This window comes from Dromaius novaehollandiae, chromosome 1, assembly GCF_036370855.1.
Source record: "Dromaius novaehollandiae isolate bDroNov1 chromosome 1, bDroNov1.hap1, whole genome shotgun sequence".
NCBI classification, from domain to species: domain Eukaryota; kingdom Metazoa; phylum Chordata; class Aves; order Casuariiformes; family Dromaiidae; genus Dromaius; species Dromaius novaehollandiae.
In genome coordinates, this window is record NC_088098.1 from 193,984,529 (window position 1) to 194,008,643 (window position 24,115).

Sequence of the window (24,115 nt, forward strand, 5' to 3'; positions counted from 1 at the left end):
ACTGTCACTGCATAGGCTGGTTACTCCTCTTCTGCTCATGCCTTATGGTGGTTTTTCTTCCTTCCTTTCCATTTGCCTTTCCTGTTACCTGTGCCCCATACCTCTGTGTTCTCCAGAACTCCTCAGTCCTCTTTTTTTCTTGGTTAAATGTGCCTTCTACTGGTTAATGGACTATCATGACTTCTGACATCACCCACAGGTGATGTTTTATTGATGGACTGAGGATTAGTCAACTGACCCGATACTAAGAAGCAAGCTTTAAAAATGGGGGCTAAAAGTTGCAGTTCTAGATTGCTATTTATTCCCTTAAAAAAATGGTCTGATTTTCAGAAAGGACTTCAGAAGTGGCTGATAAGTGGTAAGCACTTTTGAAAATCAGACAGTGACCTGAGGAGTAAGAATCTAACTTTGATAAACAGTTTTTAAGATCATGATTTTTTTGGTGCCTAGCCAGAGTACTTCCAGACTTAATGGCCAGGGGTGAGCACATTCTGGAGTCCTTTTTGCAAATAAGAGATGAAACATTGTCAGAAATTAAGCTGTCAAAAGAGGAAGTGTTGGAATAAGCTTTTTAAATAATACACTTGTCAGTTCAGCTGTCCTAGGCAACCAGAATGATACCCATATTTGAAGATGAAAAGAAGTCACTGTGGGCAACAAAAATAATTACAGCTTCTCATAGTAATTATCATATATGTTTCTGAAAGAAACAAAGCAAGTTGTAGTGAATGAGATGAGAATACAGATGGAGGATCCAGTATTGCTCTGTAAAAGGAAAAGAACCCTGCTCTTGCTGGAAAAACAGGAAGAGAGAAATCTTATCTGGGCTTTCTAAACTAGTGTTCCAGAGATCTTCAAAACAGACAGGAAAGAACCTGAGAAATTGAAGTGTGGGAAGAAAATTCTGGTCATAGAACATATACTTTACAAAATAGCTCATAAACCCCCCCAAATAAAACTTGTCAATTTTCAGAATGAGGAGAGACTAATAATGGGTTGCCTAAAAGACTTTGACTAAGACAAGTATCATTGAAAGCTTCATTATCTTGACAAGTGAGTGAACAGATGGCAAAATCTATAGTGAACTCAAGATTTCCAAAGGGTTCTAAAGACTAGAAAGATTTCTGAGAATCAAATTCAAATCACTGAAGCAAGGTGATTTGACAGCCTCAAAGCAGATGGGATTTCAATTTACCTAAGTGCAAGCTAATGCTCAGGAATGACCTGAACCATTCATTGATACTGCATTCTTAATGAAGTGTTACCAGTTCAGAAACATATCTAGGCAACATTATGGGCAGCTTAATTAAAACAGCTCAGTGAAAACAGCTGTTTAATTTGCAGCACTAGTCATGAAAGCAGATAGAATGCTAATTTATATAAACCATAAAGAACAGTGTTGATATTATTATAATGCCATCATATAAATTCAGGGAACTATATCACAGTGACTTTCAACATTGTCAACCTTACAAAACTATCTACAAAAAGAAACATTCATAGAAGGCAGTAAAGAATGATATACAGGGAAGATATAATTATTTTACTTAAAGAACTAATAAAAAATATTGTGACAGTAAATTACTACTCACCTTTAAGTCACAGGGACGTCCAGTGAACATAAGGTACAGAACAAGTAGCACCCTAATATGCTGGAACCTGTTCCCCCAGTTAATGAGTGTCATCAAATCAGCAAGAAACTGGAGGCTTTATGTTCACATATTCTTGAAAAGCACCATAAGGGAGAACAGGGAAAAGCAAGTACACAAACTGGATTAAATCTTTCAGTGGCGTACATTGCAATTTTGATAATTATTACTTCAGCAAGTCAAGAATTTCAGCATTAATGTAAGGTTGTCATTACTGCTCAGTGCTTTGTCGAAATTGGGGGGGTGGGAGAAGTTGAAGAATGATTGGAGAGGTTTGTGTATGAAGCTGCCCCTAGTGATAATGATGAAAACCTTGAGTTTCATCACTTCTACAATAAAAGTGTAGTTTCTAGCTGTACAAACTAAAGTAAGATGCTACTGTTCCTTTTTAGTAGTGCATAAAACCCATTTTTTTGCATTTACCTTGCCCAGATATAAATGATGACCTATAGGACAGGAGGGAGGAGGATAAATCCAAATGTATTTGAGTCCTAAGGGAGGATGAGGTTTTCCAGGTGAAATGGTATTCCTTATGACTTAACTGACAGCAATAAACTACCTCAGATCTCTGCAAAACCATTTAGCCACATCTCAGAATAGAAATTAGGTACAGTCTCCAATCTGAGGCCATAAGATTAGTGTATGGTTTTCCTATTTACATCTTATGCTTTTTTCCCTTCAGCAGTGACATACACATATGTACAAATAAAATATTTTTAAGGCCTAAACTCCAAAACTACATACCTAATAATTCTGATCAAAATAACATCAAGGATTACTCAGTACACATTTTCTCTCTGTTGGCAAATTAACTCACCTTCCCTCTTTAAAATGAACACTGAGTTAGATCCTGCTAAGTTATAATCCATTTAGCACTTACTCTCCAAGAAACCTACATGGGTTTTTCGAATGTTTCAATGTTTTTCTAATGATTCAAAAAAATTCAGTGAACTGTAGAACAATGTTGGGTAATTACTACCGAACCAGTTTACATCAGCACAAAACAACAAAAAAACTATTGAAGTGAGTCTATATGACAGTAGCAAAAGTCAGCAATATGAACAACATCTATATCTGCAGCACAATAAAGATGTTCTGACATCATTCATAGAAACCAGTTTCACTAGAAACTGATACAACACTGAAAACAAACTCTGGAACCAGTAATACATAAGTAAAATTCCAACTTTTTCCTGCCTTCTGGAGGCATAGTCCTGGTCCTGAATGTATATCTACATTTGTAGGGCACTTAACTGATGTCAATAGGAACTCTGTATGTGGAGTGTCAAAAAAGTGTATCTCAATAGTAAGAGGAGCTGCCAGGCCAGCCTGGACATAGTGCTCCAAGGGAGTACAAGGGAGAAGTGAAGCCTGCTCATTTTTTCCTGGAGTCAACTTTTCAAGTAATATTAAATTAAAAAAGAAAAAGAAAAGAGTCTTTGTGGAGACGGAGTGGTGGCATTATTAGTAGAGAGCAGTGGCCGTGACCTCAGTCATCATTCAGGTGCCACCTCTGCATGCAGTAGCAGCTGCAGGGGGGAACACTTCCTCACACTCCCTCTGCCAGTTTGTCTTTGGCACGCTGGGCCAGCTACAGATTGGCCCCTGGCGTTGCCTTTCTTGGGAATTTTTAAGTTGCTTTACAAAGTATCACTTTCAATCCCAAAACAAAAGAAAAAATACCTTGCATTTTCTAGCTTTCTCCCATGGAGTTTGATGTTACTGTTGATGTAATGGTAATTTAATGTCACTATTACAAATTCAGTTCTGTAAAAAGCAAACGTAGATTATTTTTTGTTATGTACATAACGTGGATGTTTTGCCTTGTACATGCAGAAGACATGAGTCTATCTGAGAGACCACAAGTAGTTATGGTGTGAGTGGTGGACTGTTTTATTTCTCACAGTGGAAGCCTTTTCCATAGACCATCATTACACAGCAGCACATCCTCTCATAAAGTCTACAATACAATGACACATACCATAGCTTACCTTTCTCTTTTCACATATGTGATACTGTCCATACGCAAATCTAACATAGCTTTGTTTTCAAGATATTAAATCTTGAATGAAATTACACCATTATGAACTGTTTTTGAACACCCTCAACCAAAACAAAAGGTAGAAAGAACATAAACAAATCAAAGGTGAAGAAGCCACAGATTTAGTGTCACAAATATTTTCTACACTTTCAGTTTATAGCTATTTATGCTTTTGCCTAGTTGATCATATGAAGCCATTACTGCATGACTTTTTTTGATAACTCTTTTTTCCCCCAGAACTTTCTCCTGTAGTTTCAAGAACAGTACTACAGTACTCACCCTCAGTGAGTCACAGTAAACTATTCTCTGCTCAGCCCTAAAAACTGAAACTCCAGTTGTTACTGCTGACTTGTTAATATAACACAGGCATTGACATTTCCTGGTTACTGTAAACACTGAAATGCTTTTGGAGTTAATGGAATACAGGTGCTGCCTGATGCTACCAAAATGTTCTCACAGAAACAGGGACATTCTGGGATAGAAAGAACTGTAGATCCAACTAGTCCAGCCCCTTCTTCACAGCATGAATATCCTGCTTCTCAGTGGGAATAGCCAGATATGTTAAATGTCATGAAACGGGCATTCTTCCTAACCGTGAGCTCCCTTATGCTAGCAGGAGCTGTGGTATCACTTAGTCTGCTAAAACACAGTTCCGTAAAGCCAGAACTTGGTGTTGGAGGGGACTTAGACGGGCTCCAAACCTGGCTGGGAAACCTTCAGAATGAGAGTGTAGGAAACGAGCCTTACAGTTCAGTAGCTACCACCCTTCACTTTGAGTAAGACTGAGTCAATACCGTTAGTAGCTGATTGGCCCTTCTTTGCCATGGTGGCACAGGTGAAATTTAAAATCACCCTTAACACAATCATTAAAGATCCAGTAGAACTGTTTAGGCTAATAGAGGTTAACGTGGGCCTCAGCCAAATTTTGATTCTGGTCATTACAATTTGCCTACCTGAAATTCTATCCACTACTGCCATTGGACACAACATGCTTTATCGCCTGTCCAAAAATGCCACCAGCATTGCTTTGCACTGTTACACAACTGCTATGTTGCAGAAATGGCTGCATTTCAGTTCTATTAAGTTTTTTTAAATCTGTTAAATAAGTTCAAAAAAATAGCTGTGCAATAAGTCATGAAGGAAGCTTGTAAAAATCCATAGCTTGCAATGTATTGTTATTTGGCAAGATACTCCATCAGTCAGTAACCCGATTACTGGGAAAGTGTGTGCGCACATGTGTGTCTGTGTATCTGAAAAAAGTTCTTACTCTTACAATTAAAGTGTTTTTGGCAACAGTTCAGCTGCACTGTTGTTAGAACCTGTTGTCAAGACTGGTCATGTTTTCCATGTAATCCAGGAGAGTTATTAAAAAAAAAAAGAACAAGCTTCCAGGTCTCTGAAACAGCATCCAGACATGGCATGTGCTAAATTGCCACTGACTGCTTTAACTTTTTGTTTATCCAAATGTTCCCATTATTGCTACTGTGATGATAATAACAGTTGGAAGTTTGGGGAAAAAAATATCCTAGTTTAGACAAGGTCCCAATGCAGTATTAAGGAAATGCTGCATTTGAGAGCAAAGAAAGATGTAATTTAGAATAACATATTTTTGTTAAGCAACTAAAAAAGAAAAAAGAAATCAGACACCAGAAGCTGGAATGAGAAGAACAGGGACAATTTTCTGTGCTGAGACACTTCTTTTTTCAACATATCTGTTCACTTTTTCAAGGATAATAATCACCTCAAAATTCAAGCTCTGTTCCAGTAAAAAAATACTGTATCTACAAACATAAAATGTCTCACTTTTCTAGACAGTTGCTAATCATTGAAGGATAGACTATTTCAACACTGACCAGCTTTGCTCATCCCAAGCTTTCATACCTGCAACACACTGTATTTTTAAGATATCCACAGAGCATCTTACCAGAGGAAGTGGAAGATTACTGGCATGTGGTTTATTCTGTCCATTCTTTTCCTCTGTTATCACAGAGATGTGCAAAGGTTTTTGTGGCTGCAATTCTTCAGAGAAAATTTCAGCTCATCATAAGTATAAGCTTTGTTCTCCACCATTCACTAAAGATGCTCTGTTTATTTAGATAGTAATTCAGCCAATGGCAATTTGTCCTACAATTACCTCCCTATTCCCTTTTTCCCATCTCTCCTAGAACAGACCATTTGCCTACCTGTCACACAGGGCCTTCACCTAGAATTCATCATTCTCCCGTTACAACTTAGGCTCAGTTAAGGAGACAAGATAAAAGAAGTATGTATCTTAGAAGTGTTATTCAAAAAGAATTTGTAAGAACTAGATACAACTGGTGTGTACGATGTGGGGAAAAGTCCAAGTCAAAGTTCACCAGAATGTGAAAATCCTGTTCCATGGTAGAAGCAGGAAAACGGCAGTTATTTGCCAGAAAAACGTCAATTTTTGCTCAGTAAATTTTGATTCTGTTAATCTCCCTTTCTGTTGCATCAAGTGGAGGCTACTTGGCTTAATGCTAAAGGCCCTTTCCCTACTTATCTATTATTCGTGCAACATTAAAAGCTTGACTCCCACGGACCATTTGTACAGGATGCCAGTCTTCATTGCCTACTTATTAAATTTTCAAATACAAATTTGCATGCTTTCCCTAAAACTGCCCAACACTCTTGGGAGGTGATCCTCTCAATACATGAAGATACCACATTAACCTCCTTTGAGACCCTCTTGCTAACTCTCTTTTGCGTCAGCGCCTCCAAAAAATAATTCTCACGTGTTAGCACCATTAGTTATTAGACTGGCCAATATCATTTTATTGTTCTCTTGCACTCCACCCTTCCTACTCCAATTAGCTCTTTCTCTCCACTGGTGTCTTGTTTTATACTTAGCGTGTAATCTCCTAAGGGCAAAGGTTATCCTTTTGCTCCATTCAGTTTCTGGTTCCAGGTGCTTTGATAATACAGTTTATTATTATTAATAATATACCATTCTCTATCACATGAACAGGAGAAGAGTTTTATTTCCGCCCTCTCTCCCCCCTTTTCTGGTTTCAGAAAGGGAGATGGAGGACAGTAAAACAGCAGATACTTTGTTACTGTACCCTTTATCTGAGCATAATCAGAGCCTTTTCACATGGCATACTGCAAGAAGTCCCATTTATTTCAGCGTTAATCACTGTGAACAAAACTGAAAGAATTTGGCCCCCAACTAATGCAAGACAGCATGCGAGGGGTTTTCAGTACTCTACTGTTGGCAAAATGTGGAGTGACCCTTTTTGAGAGCTTTATAAAGCTGAAATGGAAAAGGATGGACAGATAGGTGCCAATCGCTTGTTCAGAAGGGAAAGAGTGAGGGTGTTTTCTAACTGATTACCATAAAAGGTACCTTAAGACGATGATAATTTGCATATGTAAATAACAAGCAAGAAGAGAATGCCAGGGAACAAGCTGGGACATTTTGTTCTTGTTCACAATGATCCTTATTTTACTCTCTCTAAACTGTTTGTTTGTTTACTTAGATGTAAAAGAGGGCACCTACCCATATGCCCTTGGCACTTCTCACATAACTTCAGAACACAGAATTAGCATGCAATTCACTTCAGTATGCCATTAGGAAACCCAAGGAACTGTGAAAACCTCAAACCCTTTCTTCCCTTCCAGTGGTGACCCAGACTTACAAATTTTCCCTGCTTTCAAATGGTGAAAGAGAACATCAGACTCAGGACATTTGGCCTCTGAAAGAGAACAAATTCCAGAGCTTTAGGACCCCCAAAGAGATAAAGATAGTTGCCAAAGTTATAAATATTACTTGATGTATTTGTATCTAGGCTGTCTAAGCTATTATTTGAAGCTGTAAAAACCCAGCAACATCATTTGGAGTATAATAAACTTCAAGAAGCTTCATTAATTTAGACACAGATCCTGAAGTCTTAGGCACATTCTAAAACTGATATTACACTGATTAGTATCAGATTGTATCAATGATACTGTAGCACAAATTGATTTCCTCTGTTGTTATTTCTTTTTAAGAGATGCAAGTGTAAGGAGCTTACGTCTACTAAACAGCATACAGTAACCAAAGTTGTACTCTTCTGATTTTTTTCTCTGCAAGACATATCCTCTTTTTTTCTTCTACAAGCAAATAAATGTCGAAGTGCTTATACTACTAAAAAACCATGACTCACCACATCTAAAGATTAGAAGAAAAAAAGGAAAGCAATTTTAATTTTATTGTAGTTTTTCAGTAATTTACGAATGTCATACCAAGATGCTGCCATCTTTCTTTTTCTTTAGGTCTCCTCTTCTTATCAAAAGCACGGGAGTTTTTACAAAGACTTTATTAGACTAGATCGGGCTACATAATAAAACCTATAACAAATTAAAAACATAGTGCTAATTAGAGGCCAGATTATTATATACTATCAATTAACTTGGCATTTAATTACCATGGTGATTGGGAGGAACTATAAATTACTAAATATATAATTAGAACACCAGACTTCTGTGCCACAATGGCATCAGAGCATGAGTGTAATTGGCTTAGATTTTTTTCCCAAAATTTTACGTGCTTGCAAGATTTTAAGGAAGACGAATGCCATTTGCATTCCTGCCACTATTCTATTATCTGTGAGAAAAGACAAATACTGTAATTCAACTTCTTTTAGGGCAGCTGGGCATTTTCTCCTTTTCTGATTATCATCTACAGTATTTTTACTACTCTGAACACAGTAACATTTTAGAATGACTGGTATGGAGCAGAAAAACTGCTGCTTCTGTGGAAAATGTGCTTTCCTTCTTTTCCCCCAGTAATGTTATATCTTGTTCAGGATACCAGAATGTTTTAAACTGTAGACAAGAGCACTGATCAGTTGGCTCCTTATGCCCTTACCAGCAGCTGAAAGTGAGTGGAGGAGTCCAAAGCTTTCTCTCTTAGTCATGTTTTCTAACATCCTAAAAGGAAGTGAAACATCTTTGACCTGTGAATGGTCTCTAACACACACCTTTCTTTGAGCAGGTTACATAGCACACCCTTTATTTTAACTATTACTATTGGGTGTAATACATCAAAAATATCTGTCTTGACAACTGGACTGCTGAACAGCTGACTTCATTAAAGGCATAAAGTAGAAATGGGCTAGTTGCTGCATGGGATATATTCTCTTTACTCCATTGTACTGTTTTCTGTGGGGAGAAAAAATACAGTATCTGTCCTTGCTCCTGGATTTTATTTTCCACAGTACTGGCAAGTACCTGAAACTACTCCGGTTCTTGTCAGTGTCCGTCACAGGGTTTAGACTGGTCTTGCCAGCTCCATTCTGCTGCTGATTACCAAATACAGCCATGTCACTGGAGTTTATCTTAGTGACCTGCCGGTTACTAAGAGATAATATGATATTGGCAATTGCTAATATCTAACTGCTAATTTGATTTGCATTGTTAAGGCTGTTTTCATTAAACCTATTAGGCCAGGAACATACTGGGTAACTTAAAGTAACATCTTAAAATGACATTTTAAACATTTCTGAAGACGATAGATTAAGTCTTGTCCTCCTACAGAATTTTTTTTTTTTTTTGATGCATTAAGGGAAAGTTATTCTTCACAAACTTCATTTTAACATGTTCCTTGGTATGGCCTCTGCATCTCTCCTACTTGCCTTTGTAGAATGATCCTCTCCTTCCTCCCCCCCCTTTTTTTAGCATGTTATAGATTAATAAATGTTTTTGAATGAGTTTCATGGCTCAATATACTAAATTGAAAGTACAGGAAAAGCTTGATATAACTTGAATAGAAAAATGATCCTAAAGATTATCTGGAAGATAATGTGAGGAATTGCAGCAAAAAGAATGGTCTAAAAGGGAAGAGAATATCTGTTACTGTATTACTATGTACCTTTTGGCCATCACAGAAAGCAATTGAAGAAATGAAGACATATTGCGCATTGAAATGTTGCTGCCAGAAGAGCACTGTTGAAGGTTACAGTACCCACTGGCGCTGACCTGTGTTTGAGGGAAATGACACAGCGATATACTTACCCTTCAAAACCGATGCCATGATTTCACATCCAGACTATGACACTGCTGATCGTTATAGGGCAGTTCAGTCCCGTATCAGAAATGAATTGCTAATTTCAGTCTCGTTCCTAACGGACAGGAGCCCATGACAGAAAACAAGCATTGTATGTGTTACATACTGGTATTGGCGACCCTGGCAGGGAATTAAATAAAGTGAGGCAGAGGCCAGAAGACTGAGGGGTGAGCGGAGCTGACTGAAGGAGCCGTAACTCTCTCACCTGCCATTAGCATCAGATCTAGAGCGTGGGATGTGGAAACGTTTGCACAGCTATGCCGTCCCCCTTCCAGATCACAGATGCATCTGGCCCTGGAAGGCATTCCTTCTTTCCTAAGAGTTTGTCCACTCAGCTGCAGGACACTGTAGTTAAAATTGCAAGGAGGAGGACTGTCGTACAAGATCTTTACGAGTTCTGTACTGTACAAGCCTATCGCCTGCACCATATCAGATAAAATGTACTCGATTAAGATGAATCCTGAGCATTTTAAGAACAGACAGTAAAAAACTTCTTTACAAGTTCACATCAGAGAGTGAGCACACAACCTTATTAAAACTGAGCAATAACATGGAATATATCTGTTTCTTTACTTTTTGTTTGCATGGGCATTGCTGGCATTATAGCCTCAATTTTAATTTAAGCAAGATGGGGATATCTATAATGTTTAACATGACAGCTTCACCAGGCTGCTCAGCTGCTTTCGTGTATGGCACTCACTTGAAGTGCCATCAGCCTCTTCAGTGCACACCAAGGACATTCTGCGATAATAATAAATTACGGGCTGTAACTCGGCAAAACGAAGCCCCCGTTGTCCTGCTGCCCTAGCAGTCTCCCCGCTGCCAGCAGAGCCACAAACCCTCCAGCCTGCGGGTGGCCAGGGCAGGGAACGAGCAGTAGTTGGGACAGGACCTTCCCGATCCCTGAGGAAGTGGACGCCCAGCCTTGGTTTCCCAAGTGGGGTAAGGGCCCTCCTGTTAGGGATGGAGGAACTTGGATTCCTTTTTTTCCTGTAAATGTGTGTAAAAAGTGACCACCAGAGTTCAGTTTTGAAAGCTTTTAGGAGGGGGTAAGAGAGTGCTAGGGAAAAGGAGATCGTGAGAGGATGGGCATGGGAGGAATGAAGCAAGGGGAGGGCGGCCAGGAGATAACGCAGAGGAAGCAGGAGAGAAGTGGGAGAGATGGCGTCGTGGGGAGTGTGATTTGAACTCTGCTGAGGGGGCTGCAATGGCTATTACTGCTTCCTCAGAAAAAAGACAGCCCCCTGCAAGCCAGGCCTCCTGCCCCTCGCTGCGGCCCACCTCCCTCCTGCCGCCACCCGTGCCCGCCTTGGCCCTGGGATCTCCGGGGGCCACGACCCGGCTGCCGCGGCGGGCAGGGCCGGGGAGCGCGGTGCCCGCCCTGGCAGCAGGGCGCGGGCTGGCGGGGCGCCCCGCCGGGGCCGGGCACCCGCAGGCGGGCAGGGGCCGCCATTTCCTGCCGCCGGCCGGGGGGGGGGCCGGGACACCCCAGGTGGCGGCCGGCCGCGCCCCCCGCCCCCCGCAGCCGCCTTATGCCGGGGGCGGGAGGGCGGCGCGGAGTCGGGACCCTGAGGGAGCTGGCGGCGGAGCTGCCGCCGCGGGCAAGGCGGGCAGGGCTGGGCTGGGCTGGGGAGGCGGCGGGCGGCGCTCAGGTGAAGGGGCCGCCCGCGGCCGCCCGCAGCCGCCGTGACGCGGGCTCGGCTCGGCGCGGCGGGGCTGCCCCGCGGCCCCATGTGGCCGCCGCCGCCGCCGCCGCCGGCGCTGAGCGGGGCTGCGCGGGCCGCCGGGCGGCATGCGGAGCGGCCGAGGATGAGCAGCAAGCGCCGCTCCGCCAAGCCTCAGCTCCGGCGGTCGCTCAGCGAGCAGCTGCGGGACTCCACGGCCAAAGCCTGGGACCTGCTGTGGAGGAATGTCAGGGAGAGGCGCCTGGCAGGTCAGTGCCGCCACCTGCCCTCGGGGCGCCCGCGGGACGGCGGCGGGGGCGGGCGGGCGGGAGCTGCCGCGCGGCTTTCCCTGCTCCGGGTCACCCAGAGCTGCTGCTGCGGCGCCGCCGGCCTCAGGTGCAGCCCGCGGGCGCAGGGCGGACCGGGGGTAGCAGCGCCTGCAGCCTGCGCACGGCCGGTGCCTGCGTGCGGGATACTCCATGAATTCAGGGATGCGGAGGGTGCAAATGCCAGGCAGAGCTACGCTGGCGAACAGCGCGTCGGGATTTACGGGCAGAATCGGGTGTAATGAAGGCTCATTTGCAAAGATAGATTCCTCTGCCGCCTTCTGCAGCGGTGCTGGCAGCGTGGTGACCTTGCCTAGGGCGCTGTGACATGCTGCTACTGTGTAATACTAAGGCAAAATGCGTTTAACAGACGTGTCTGCAGCACATTAGTTCATGCGTGCACGCAGCTAAAATAATGGACATAAATTGCATGGTAATTTTTGAAAAATTAAAGTGGGTAGCTTCAGTAGTGAATTACTAAACCTGGTGATTTTGTGGTGTTATGGTTACCCAAAATATTAATCTGTCTTCACATGTAATCAACTTATTCCTTTATTAAAAGTAAATGCGAACAGACATTCAGCAAGGCTACTGTTTGCTATTTTTTTTCTTTTTTGGTCAAAGACAACTATTGCTTGATTGAGCAAAGGACCTGGGCGGGCTGCCATGAAGCTGTAGCCAAGTTCTTAAAGTGCCTGTGGATTAAAATTGATGGAGTCAGACTTTTTAGTTAAGGTGGACAGAACACTAACGTCCCGGTTTTAAGTTCTGCCACAATTTACATGCTATTCGTAATGTGCTGGTGAGACTGCGGTACAGGTGCCCTTTAATGAAGTGAGTTATCTGACAACTTAACAAAATGTGTGAAATGTGCACAAATCACATCTGTTGATTCCAAAGATGTTCTGTTGTTCAGATGCTTTTACGTCTCTGGGATTTCAGTCTGTGTTTATATATTTATTTGTCTCACTGGCCTGTGTAGCTGCAGTGCACGTTTCTGTGCCTCTTCTTCCCAGCTTTCGTTAATGCAAGGGCATGGGATTTAAGCGGATCTAAATGTGTCATTATTTGCTGATTGCCTGACCAGCTTCTTATCCATTGCAATAAATCTCATCTCACTGAGGTAGATAGTTGTACAATTTCCCTTTTTCCCAAAGCTGACATTTGTGGTTCAGCCCTGAATGACAGTCAGAGCAGCAGTGTAACTGCTAACTAGTGTTTAAGAAGAATGACAGAGACAAAAAGCATTTTTCACTGTCAGTCTGCTGTCATATTCCAGCCTTCATGCCAAATGAAGGCTTATGATCAAATGAAGATTGTGATGACTGCTTTGTCAGCTCTTTACCCAACTACTCTTTCAGCCTACTTTACTTTTTCTGTCTATTTGTATAGGTTTCAGACACCAGTTGCCTGACATATATACCTGTAAAGAAAGTAAGCACGAGGCAGCCACCACTTAGTTCATAAAAAACATATGATCATTCGGGTTGGAAAGGAACCTGGGAGATCTCTGGTCCAACCTCCCCAACTCAGGACAGCACCAGGCAGAGCAGACCAGATTGCTCAGGGCTTTCTCCAGATTTCCTTGTAAGCTTTTCTGCGTTGATGGTCCATGCGCTGAAGGAGAGAGCAGCTCCGGTTTCCCCACGCAGACACAGCTGGGCTATAGGTGCATGAGCTGGCGCAAGGAGCTGAACCTTGGCCAGACCAAGAGGAGAGCTGAACCTTGGCTCAGTCCCTCTCGAAGCAGCAGACAGTAGTGATGGGTTGCTGTGGGAAGTAAGTGGTGCATAAAAAGACAGCTCTGCTGTGCTCTTCTCTCCCTCCACCCCACCTGGCGCTCTGCACAGCAGAAGTGATGAGCAAGCAGCTTAGTTCCTGGTGTGCTCCTGGGTCAGGACTACTTTATATTGTCTCTTATTCAGGATGGATCTGTGGTGCCTAGCAGCTCTTAATCATCCTTTCTGTTTCACTGACCTGGATTTTGTGGGTGTTTTTTTTGTTTTGTTTTGTTTTGTTTTGTTTTGTTTTTAATAAGCGAGCGTACCCACTACAGTGATGTAAATGCCAGTCTCAGTTTTTCTGTGCTTTTCATACTTTTTGCAGAGCCAGCTTTTACTCTGGTTATATTCCTGCTATGCTTGCATTTTAAGTTAGAATTAATGAACATGTTCCTTTTTTTAGCATGCTTATTTTTGTGTCAGTTCAGGACTGGAAAAATAAATTAAGAAGCTAAAAGGCATCTAGTGTACTCATCCTCAGTCCTAATCCTCAGTCCTAATCCTCAGTTGTCTGCATTTTTAAAGAAATCCCCACTGAACTGAGTTTTTGGGGCTTTTTACTACTAACAGAATAGAGTAACTAAGGCCATGATAAAGGACCTGCTTTCAGCCCACTGAAATAACTGATCATGAAATGAACCTGAATTTTTAGCTCCATTGTTGGCGTGGGGCTTTATTGATCTGAAATGTCGTATAAAACATTGTCATTTTAATGGTGGGGTAATTCTGAGCCACGAAGCTGTTACTGGCATCCATTGGTTTGGGAATTTGGCTTACATATTTAACAGACTCTTTGAAAGTAATGACCATAAGGTGTTTCTGAGATCCCTACTCAAATCATGATCACCTGTAACAGTAAAACAGAACAAGCTATAGTTTTCCTTCCATTGTATGTAACTGAAGAGTGGCACCCATTCTCTGACATTCTTACAGTTATTATGTACTAAAAAAAACCCACTAAAATATATTTAAGTTTTGAAGTTCAGTACTTCAAAGTCAGGAATTGCCAGAGGTGAGGTTGCCATGTTGTTTAGTCTCCTTGCAGTGTAGCGTTGTCCTTCAGCAACATGATCACGTCCCCTCCTTTTTTTTTTCCACTGAACTTTTCTGCCTCATTCAGTGCATAAGGATATGCTGGTAAGATGCCCATTGCTTAGTGCATGAAGCTAAAGCCTGAGGTACTGCAGCCTTCTCGAATCCTGGACCGAGTGCAGAATTACATATTTCCTCAAGTGCTTTTCCATGGTGTGTATGAGTAGAGTCTGAGTACCATTAATGTTTTAACTGTATCCCTAGAAGCTGTGAGGTTACATTGTTCCCATTTTACAGATAGGGAACAATGAGATTAAACTCAGGAGTATCAGTAACTCTGAGTGTTAGAACTGGAATTTTCCCTTTTTTTTTTTTTGCCCCTTGTATAATGCTTGACTATTCAAATTATTGCTTTCGGTGACTCCTACTGCACAGCACTCCTGCAAATCAGCTTCTGGGCTCTAATTGTGCAACACCCAGGAAATAAGTAACTTGCAATTACTGACCATCTGTTGCAGTTTTTTTGAAGCGACTTGCTCAGCACCGGATAGGTAGGGATAGAGCTCCTAGGGCACTGTTTACCCGGCGTGGTCTCAGAAACTCTGTTTTCTTTCCCTCCGCTCAGTCTAGTTCTACGATCATTGGCTTAATTAACAGGGTGACTCTGAGACATTACTAGATCATTGGCCATCATGAGACAGGGATCCTATGGAAATGCATGTGATGTGGAAGAGACTTTGTTCATGGTGGGAGGAGGGCTGATTTAGGGTTAAACAGGCAGCTTTAGTTCTGAGATTTTCCAGTGCTTGAACACTTGACTTTGCAACCATAACATTCTCTTAATAAAGGAAAGGCTTCATCTCTGCTCTGATTTCCTAGGTTTAGCTTTGTGGATAAATTTATCCATGGATAAATTGCTGCCAGGATTTCTGCACTGTTAGGCAGCCACTGCTGTGACTGCAGTGTAGATATACCCTCAGTCTTTGCCAAATCTCTTCTTACTTGGGCTTCTGCTACCAAAATACTTTGTATTTTGGGTGTTCTCAGAGACATTAGGTCTCTCCCCCATTTGATTTCTTCTAGCCATTCAGGCACAACTCCCCTTTTCTCTGCTTTGAAGTCCTGACTGCTGACAAGGGAACGTTAATAGTACAGGACGGACTATCCCTGAGCCCCCTGAAGCAACTGCTTGGTGTGATTTTTGGGGAAGGATCTGCTCAGGTGCTCCCACCCAGTTTTGGGCTTGGCCATCTTCTGCACAAATGGAATTTGGCGGCAAGTTTTCAGTGGTTTACTCAAACTGGCTTTTTCAAAGATTTATAAATTGGACAAATTTGGACAGATTTTTTCAGAGGCTGACTCAGAGAGCACCTTGAAGCTAGAGTGACTTTCCTTCATTGTGAAATTACAGGTTTCCATTTCAGTGGATGAAGGACTAGAGCTTCTCAATGATACAGCATTAAGATTTGCAATGGGACAATATATGATGGCTTAATTTTATCTTGGAAATGGATGGCCTGCAGCATCAAAAATCAAACCAGGATCATGAAGCAGGCTTTTGGCAAAGAAAACTTTAGACTAGATGATTAAAGTTTGGCAACCAAAATCGAGATCTTTAAGTGGAAGGGGTTAGAAAACCTACTGTTTGGATGTCCTTAACCATTCAGAAGGATCTTATACACTGATTTGCAGCCACAAGAACCTCTTCAGTTGTGACCAAAATGCATTTATGTCAGAGATGAAGCTGAACATTAGCTGAAGGAGGCTAGAAAATGGAAAATAATGTGTCCAGCTGAAAATGCAGGAAGACATTGTAAGGCAGAAAGTAATTACCACTTTCAGAGTTTGGCAAGGATATCAAGGCAATGCCCCTTCTCCGCTGAAAAGTAACTTGTGGTTTGTTTGTGGGTTGTTTTGTTTTTACTGAGTACAAATGATCAGACGTAGGTTAGTGATTGCACCTCTGGCAGCACAGTGCTCCCTGGCACCAAGCTGAGGTGTTGATCCTGCAGGATTTGGAAGAGAAAGTGGCTCTTAAACTAGCAGTCACAACCAATATTATATGAATTTTAGCATTTCAGTTGTGCATGTATGGAGCCAAGACAGACTGTATTTCTGAAGACTAATTAAAGAAGCTTGAAGTGCTATGGGTGCCTCATAGGTTTTAGTTTTCAATTAAAATTAAACATTTTTAGAAACTTCATTAGGCAGCTTGTTTATGCATAATTTATCCCTCTCGAGGCACCTAATTTCTGGTGTGTGATGTATCCTGAGGTCACTGTTATGAAACCAAAAGGAAATGAATGCACCCAGGCTCCCATGTCCTCTGAAAGACCCCTGAGCAAAAGCTGTAATCCTAATGTAGGGCGAACCTTAAGTCTGCTGCATCTTACTGTTCTTATATTATAGAGATTTATTCTTAATTAAGACCTTTGTGTACAGTGCAAATGTAGCAAGTTAATTTAAAGTAGTTCAATAAAACAGTAAATTTTTTTATAGAAGAATTTTGCAAGACCAGTTTTCATTAGGGATTACAAGAGATGTACATGTAAAATCTTGTATTTTGGTGTGCGTACTCTTCTGTTCCATTTTGAAATTATACACATATGTTTTCAGAAAGCAAAGTAGAAATGTAGTCCGTTTTCCAGCCAAGGCACTGGAGAGTATAAGATGCTGATTCTCAGGTATGTAGGTGAGATGTATATGTGTGAATTCCCCCTAGCCCTACCCCATCAATGGGAGAAGACTGCCCTTTGTCACAGAGGAACGTTATGAAGGATTTTCTTTATTCAGGATGGAGTGCTGCAGGGAAGGAAGGAAGAGACTTATGATTGAGTCTTTTGGTCAAGCATGCCAGGAAATTTTCTGTGGTTTATCAATCCTAAAAAAAATTATAATGGTTGAAAAATTAGTCTTTAATCTCATTAATTATAATAATCATGCTATATATTCTATATTAATGTTAGGAACTTTTTTAGGTGAATTTCTTTTAAAAATATAGATGTTCTTTGCATGCATATTATATCAGTATTCTGCAATTTACTTCTCCTTCCCTAGACACTCCCTGAAGACCAGCAGTTTGAATCTGAAAAGGGGGCGATGCCAGCAAAATACCACCATTGTCAGTTCTGTTACTGCTGGAGTCTCATGACCCTTGGGGACAAAAAGTTCATTCCAGAAATACATTTACAAAAATACCAATATGCTCACCATAACAAGTGTTTCTGTATCAGCATGAGACTAAGAAGGGGGGTGATGGAGGATTCCTGACTGTCTCAAAATTCAGAGAACAGTTCTGATTTTCTCATTTTCCCATGTAACATGGGGAATAACTCTGGAGGTGCAGCACAGGCTCTGGAGGTGACATGAAAATTCATCTTTTGTTTTTACAAGAATACGGATTTTCTGTATTTGAACAAGTCCTACTTCTGTCTGGGAGGTGTATCAGAGATTTTTTTCCTAAGAGAAATTCAGTTTTGATTACTTAACTTCCAAACACTGTGAGATACAAAACTTATAAGAAGCTCTGCTGATAAGATGGTAAATCAGTTGTGATAACAGGAATAGGTACCATTTGAATCAGTCATTTTCTACATGATAATTATTTAGCAAAGATCCTTGATAAATCTCATTCTTGCTGGAGCTTGGCTGTTCGCTGATTTTAATAGCACATTAGTCTTTAGAATACACCCATAATTCTTCTAGAAAATTATTGCGTTGGTCCTTTTTATACTACAACTTGTTTTTTAATTTTTTTTGCTACTGATTTCATGTGGTTCCTTGAGCATCCACTTGGTTCTCTCAGTTCTCAGAAGACAAATATTTCTCCTTATTTCTGTCCATATACACGTGTTCCCCAGTTCATTCCACCTGTAGGTATTTCCTCTGGGAATACAAGAATGCCGATACCGTGTCAGCATGCTTCTGTGGAGATTCCTGTAAGCATTGTAATTATTGTTGATGCTTGCAGACCATAATATTTGAAGCAAATTATAGTATTATTTTCCCAGAAGCAGTATTTATAATACAACGTTGTATAAGTTCCTATATGTTTAGATAGATGTGTTTACTGGTAATCATATTTTTCAGTGATATATTGGAGCTCATAGAGACTGGTGTAGATGTTTAACTTACTTGTCTGACATAAAATTGTAATGTTTTTCCATTCCAAGATTGCTTCTTAATATCAGTCATGGAATATTAAATTATGTATCTTCCATTCCAGAAAATCATAATCATATGCTTTGGTTTGTATTATTTCTCGGTAATTTCCTATTAAGTGTTTTTATATTTATTGGTATGACTTTAATTCTATAATCCACTTTTCATATTTCCATGCAACTGAATTTATTTATAATATTAAGTCTGCCAGACCATCTATATAGAGCAGTTATAACCACAATAAACTTTTAGCTCTTAAGTGAGCGCCATAATAATTTGCATCAATACAGCCTCATTGGTGGCTGGCCAGCAAATTCCTAAGCATAGGAAATTCCTGGATTCAGTAAGGCCTTGAAGACTGGACTCCTCCTCTCCTGCTTTCCAAACTACAGTAAGATGTGATTTTTAATTTAAGGAATCAATGTAAGTCAGTGTAAGTCTCAGCTTTGAAATGAATTTCATGTCATCACTTTTTGTTCAAATGAAAAAAAGCCTCTTAAAAATATCCCACCTTTTATTGTTTTTAAATATAGTCACTCCTAAGGATTCTCAAAACTCAGAGGACTTAACAATCAGATTTCCATAATATTTGCCAGCAGTACCAGAATGGCCTTATTTCAGAGCAGAAGTTTGACACTGATTTATGTTTGGGGTTTTTTTCTGTTTTGTATTTCTCAAATTTTTTTGATGTGCTATCTTGCTCTTTCTGTTTTCTCATTTTTTTTCTGTCACAGCATGGGCAATTCCTGCAATGCTACATATCATAATTCCTTTAAAACACCATCTCTTTGAGTCACAACTCCTTGAGATACCCAGCTTTCACTTAAAGTGAAGTGTATTTTAATCTCAAGTTCATAAAGAAGAGCTTGAAAATGTGAGCTTCCAATTCTGAAAAGACAGAAACAAAAAATTCAACATGTTTTATAAAATGTCACAGATTTAAGCCAGTCTCCTGAGTTTAGAGGAGTGATACTTGTCTTATTCTTGAAAATTTAGTTTTGGGGATGTTATATTCAAATAATACAGAAATTGTGATGGCTTCTTTTGATTATTACAGGTTTAAAAATGTAATCCTAGTGTAAGGGGCTCCTCCCCTGGCATTATAGCATTCTTAAGTACACTGTACTTCAGTGGCTCCTTTGCAAGTCCTGTTTATATTTCATAACTGAAAATGTTTTGACATCAGACCATCTTGATGTAGCATATACTGCAAGTAAGCTAAGGTTGAATATATACAGACACAAGTACAATAAGTAACTATTGTACAAGCAAGAATCAGGAACATTTGCAATTCGTGGTACTTGATTCCAAAAAACCCCAAACTCAAAAGCCAATTCAATTAATGTAGTTAATAAACAATTTAATGTGAAATACTCTGCCACTCTTTCCAGTAGAGGGCAGTAATTTACATACAGTAATATACATTTGTGTGTGTATATGATATGCATCACAAAATACTAGATACAATAACCAATTTTATTAATATAGTGCAATATTCAAGGCATACTAAGTCAATCAAGTATAGAGTGCCATCCAGAAGATCAATTTTCTGTACTTTTGCAACAGGCCTTAATCATATTTAATTGCACTAGAATTTAGGCATATTGTACCCAGCTCACTAAACTGAAGCAAATACCTCCACATGCCCTGATGCCATGTGCAAAGGCATGCAATGCAATCCATGCTCTCAGTTTAATGCTGTAAAAACCCCAGCCCGAGGGACTGTAACACAGCCCTTACATCATTTCAGGCACCTACAGCAAGAAAATCATGCCAAACAGTATGTGTTAAGGATCCCAAAGGAGTCATATGGGGTCCAAAACTCCAGCGTGGATGTAGCCACTCTCCTCTGCAGGTGCTAGTCCAGAGCAGTGCGGACAAAGCACCGCGGCATCGCCTGGCCTGGAGTCCTGACATCACTTCTGCGTGGATATATTTAGCAAAGTGAAAGTAGTCCAAATTTCATGGGAGAAAAAAAAATGAGATGCTTTCAGCTAGCATGCAAAGCAAAACTAAAACATAATCTCTTGTATATAAAGTGGTCAGACAGAGTGAATTGTTTCAACAGAAAATTTCATTCCAATACTGATTTTTTTTTCCTGGTGCTATTGGACAGTAAGTGCACAGAAACTTTTTGTGCTCTGAGATTTTTACAGATCCAGCAACATGCTGTAATATAGTGGAAGAGGAAGCCCTGAACCTTACAATCATTCTTTTTCTTTAAACTGAAACAATTTGATTCCTAATCTATCTCAAAACCCTTACCATTTAAAAATTTATGCTAAATTGAAAAAATGTTTAAACTGCAAGTATTTCTCTAGCACTAATGCTCATGCTATCATCTAAAAGGTGGCATTCAAACTCTCTGTTGAAGTGACCTGACTATGTTATTTTCAAGCATTTTAAGTGTATAAGGCCCGAGAACTTTTGAAATTTTGACTGTCTGCATATTAAGATTTTAAGGATCAACATAGCTGCTTTTCAAAGTTGCAACTTTGCTGGGAGAGCCACAAAGGATCCACCCAAGCACAAAAGCGGGTCGGGACTCTGAGGCATCCTGGGCTTTGCCTGTGCAGGTAGCCTTTGCCAAACCTGTGGTCAAATGGGTAGAGCTTTGTGAATCCTCTTCATTTACGAGACTGCCCAAATTTTAGATCGTGCATCTACGTGGATGCACTACAGGAAAACCTTAGTGGCATTTCTGTAAGTACTTTCAGAAGTCTGAACCTAAAGAACTTAAGTTCACTAATTCAAAAATAGCTTTAACTCTTAATTCCATCAATATTTTGATGACTTCACTTGTCACAGATCTAAGATAAAGCAAGGATAATCAGTTTCCCTGCTGCTAGAGAGAAATGAATTGCATTGGTGCTCCTGAGAAGCTAAGAAGCATGTCTGAATGTGACCTAAGAGCAGCTTGAAATGCTTTTGTATTTGACCTTCTATCACTGCAGTTTAGAAAGAAAATCAGCATTACTGAGGGTTCCCGGAAGAGGGTAGCTTGCGGGAATGCTGAAAGAGTTAAGTAAAAACTGTACTGTTGCAAATGATACCTTCCTCAGTCAAAATACTCCATTATTACACTTAGCATTGGAAAAAAAAAGGGTTCCTAAAGGTTTTGGAGCCACTTGCAATTGAATCATAGCAGAGGGGTCCTAGAAGTATGTTGCAAACATGTTAGAGTTTATTTTGGATTCACTGTATGGAGGAGAGAGGACCTGAACATCTCTCCCAACATACTACTCTTAGGTTATTTTTAATGCAGATCTCATTACTCCAGAAAAAGCACCTCTTCCTCCTCCCTCCACCCCCCCCCCATCTGAATGGCATGCTATTTAATAGATTATCAAGAATAATGTTGTAAATTATTTGAGACTCTGAGTCCTTTCTGTCCTGTGAGTCCTTTTTGCTTTTGCTCATATTAAGAGGTGTCTTTAACATAAGAGCAGATTTTATCTAGATCAATCAAATTTACAGGGAGATTTCAACCATTGGATTTGTAGTAAGAAGGAGATCTTTTTTATTTATGACACTGCAAAGACCACAGCTGGGAATGCATCCATTAATAGACTCAGGCAGATGGATTCTGACAAGTCCATGAACTATTCACACTCTTTTTTAGCAAATATTTTGCAGCAATCCCAACTTGCAAATGGTGCTTCAGAAACAAATGCAGAATTGTCTGTCTGAAGGCACAAAACAGAAGAGTCTTTAAAATACTGTGGATTTGAATGATGAACAGACGGTTTTAGAGGGTGGGTATCATTATAGTTGCAGTGACTGAGGATTTCCAGCAACAGCTGGTATGACTTTTTTCAGGAAACAAAAATATTTTCCATTTGTAGAAGTCACCAAGAGAAAGTAAAGGCATGTCCTCAGGCTAGCTCTCCAAATAAAGTAGCTGAAATAGAACAAAATGATACAATATGGACAAGCACTAGAGGAGTTGATAGAGTTGTGAGAAAACCGGTGGGAGGACGATTGCTGTGCAGTGGTAGAGCTAGTGACTCAGATCATGTCTTTTCAAGTAAAACCAGTGCAGGGCACACAGTATTTCTCTTCATTTTTTCAGACTTTGATTTGTAGTTTTAAAACTTACCTGAACATCACTCTATTTCTGGTATCATAGGAAGGTAAAAATGGCAACTGATTCTGCTTTTCCATATCATTTGTTATTTCATCCACCTGCACCAAATCTGCTATTATTTGTCTCAGTCGAGATTTTCAAAGCCCCATATAGCATTGAGCCCATCAGCTACCTTTGAGCAGACTGGGAAATTATATGGCCAAAAAGCCCCCATCAGCTTTCAAAATGTCAATAATCTTGGTTGAAATATATAATTTGAAATAGGTAATCTGAACCTCTACCTGAATTTTTGCAACATGGGGAGGTGTTTGAGTTTTTGCCCAGTTTCTTTCCTGGGAAAAACAGCTATAACTTCCTAATCCGTTAATGACTAGGACCAAATTTTTCTGCCGGTTACACTAGTGAAAATATAGAGCAACTCCTCCAAAATCAGCAGAAACACTCTGGATTCTGATATAATGATGGCTTTTCTCAACCTGGCTTGACTCACTGCCACTACTGAAAATAAAGATGCTTTCATTCACAGAGAACCAGAAGCATATTACATCAACTTGGCACCTGTATATTTTGGTAATTACAGTACTTCTCTTATAATTGTCCCTAAAAGTTCCCAGTGCTTTTATTTCAGAACAAAGCTGATAATTTTATTATGGCCTTAATTCAGCAGAGCACTTAAATACACTATAAATTTAAACCCATAGCTAAGTGTTCTACCCAGTTGGAAGGGCTCGTTAGCTGTTTTGTTATATTTAACCTCTAAGCCAACAGCATATCCTTCTTAAAAATATGATCTCTGAAATCAGTGCAGTAGGATGCTTGAGATTTCATCAGAAATAGGAAGGCACCAGAACATATGTATTTCTGATGTATAAGAAAGTCGAGGATGCTATAGCTAATCAGATTCAAATAGAGATCAATAAATTTCAGAATCTAGTTTAGAGAAAGACACTGGCAAGTAAAACTGACTCTGAAACATCTGTTTTGTTTTTTACAGAAACATAAAAATATGTAATTACAAAGCTGCCTGAGCTATTTCTTTTGAAGGCATCCTAAACAACAAGGACAGCAGGACAAGTGTTATCAAGCCAAGGCATATATGATAATCCTGGCATGGCAGCCTTTTAAAGAAACTAACAAATGCAAAAGGATTATAAAACAGCTGGGATGAATTCTAGGTAGGAACAGGAGAATCCACAGAGCTATTTTAAATCTCTGGATTCTAGATCACAACAGAAGGTGCTGTTCAGAGCCCTCACTCTTTCACTCCTCCATGTTGCTTTCCCTTAAGGAAGGATCATGGCTTTTAGAGC

General features: G+C 40.4%; 1 protein-coding gene across 4 annotated transcripts in view; it reads left to right on the forward strand.

Moving 5' to 3' along the window:
• STARD13 (StAR related lipid transfer domain containing 13) overlaps positions 1-24,115 on the forward strand; it is a 305,503-nt gene that overhangs the window by 145,364 nt on the left and 136,024 nt on the right. Inside the window, exon 1 of one of the 4 annotated variants that reach the window (XM_064504942.1) lies at positions 11,540-11,687. The exons of the other annotated variants lie outside the window; for them this stretch is intronic. Coding sequence (XP_064361012.1) covers positions 11,564-11,687 — 124 coding nt within the window. The 5' untranslated portion in view covers positions 11,540-11,563. Of the gene's footprint in view, positions 1-11,539; positions 11,688-24,115 lie in introns of those variants that run through there. 4 annotated transcript variants of the gene reach the window in all.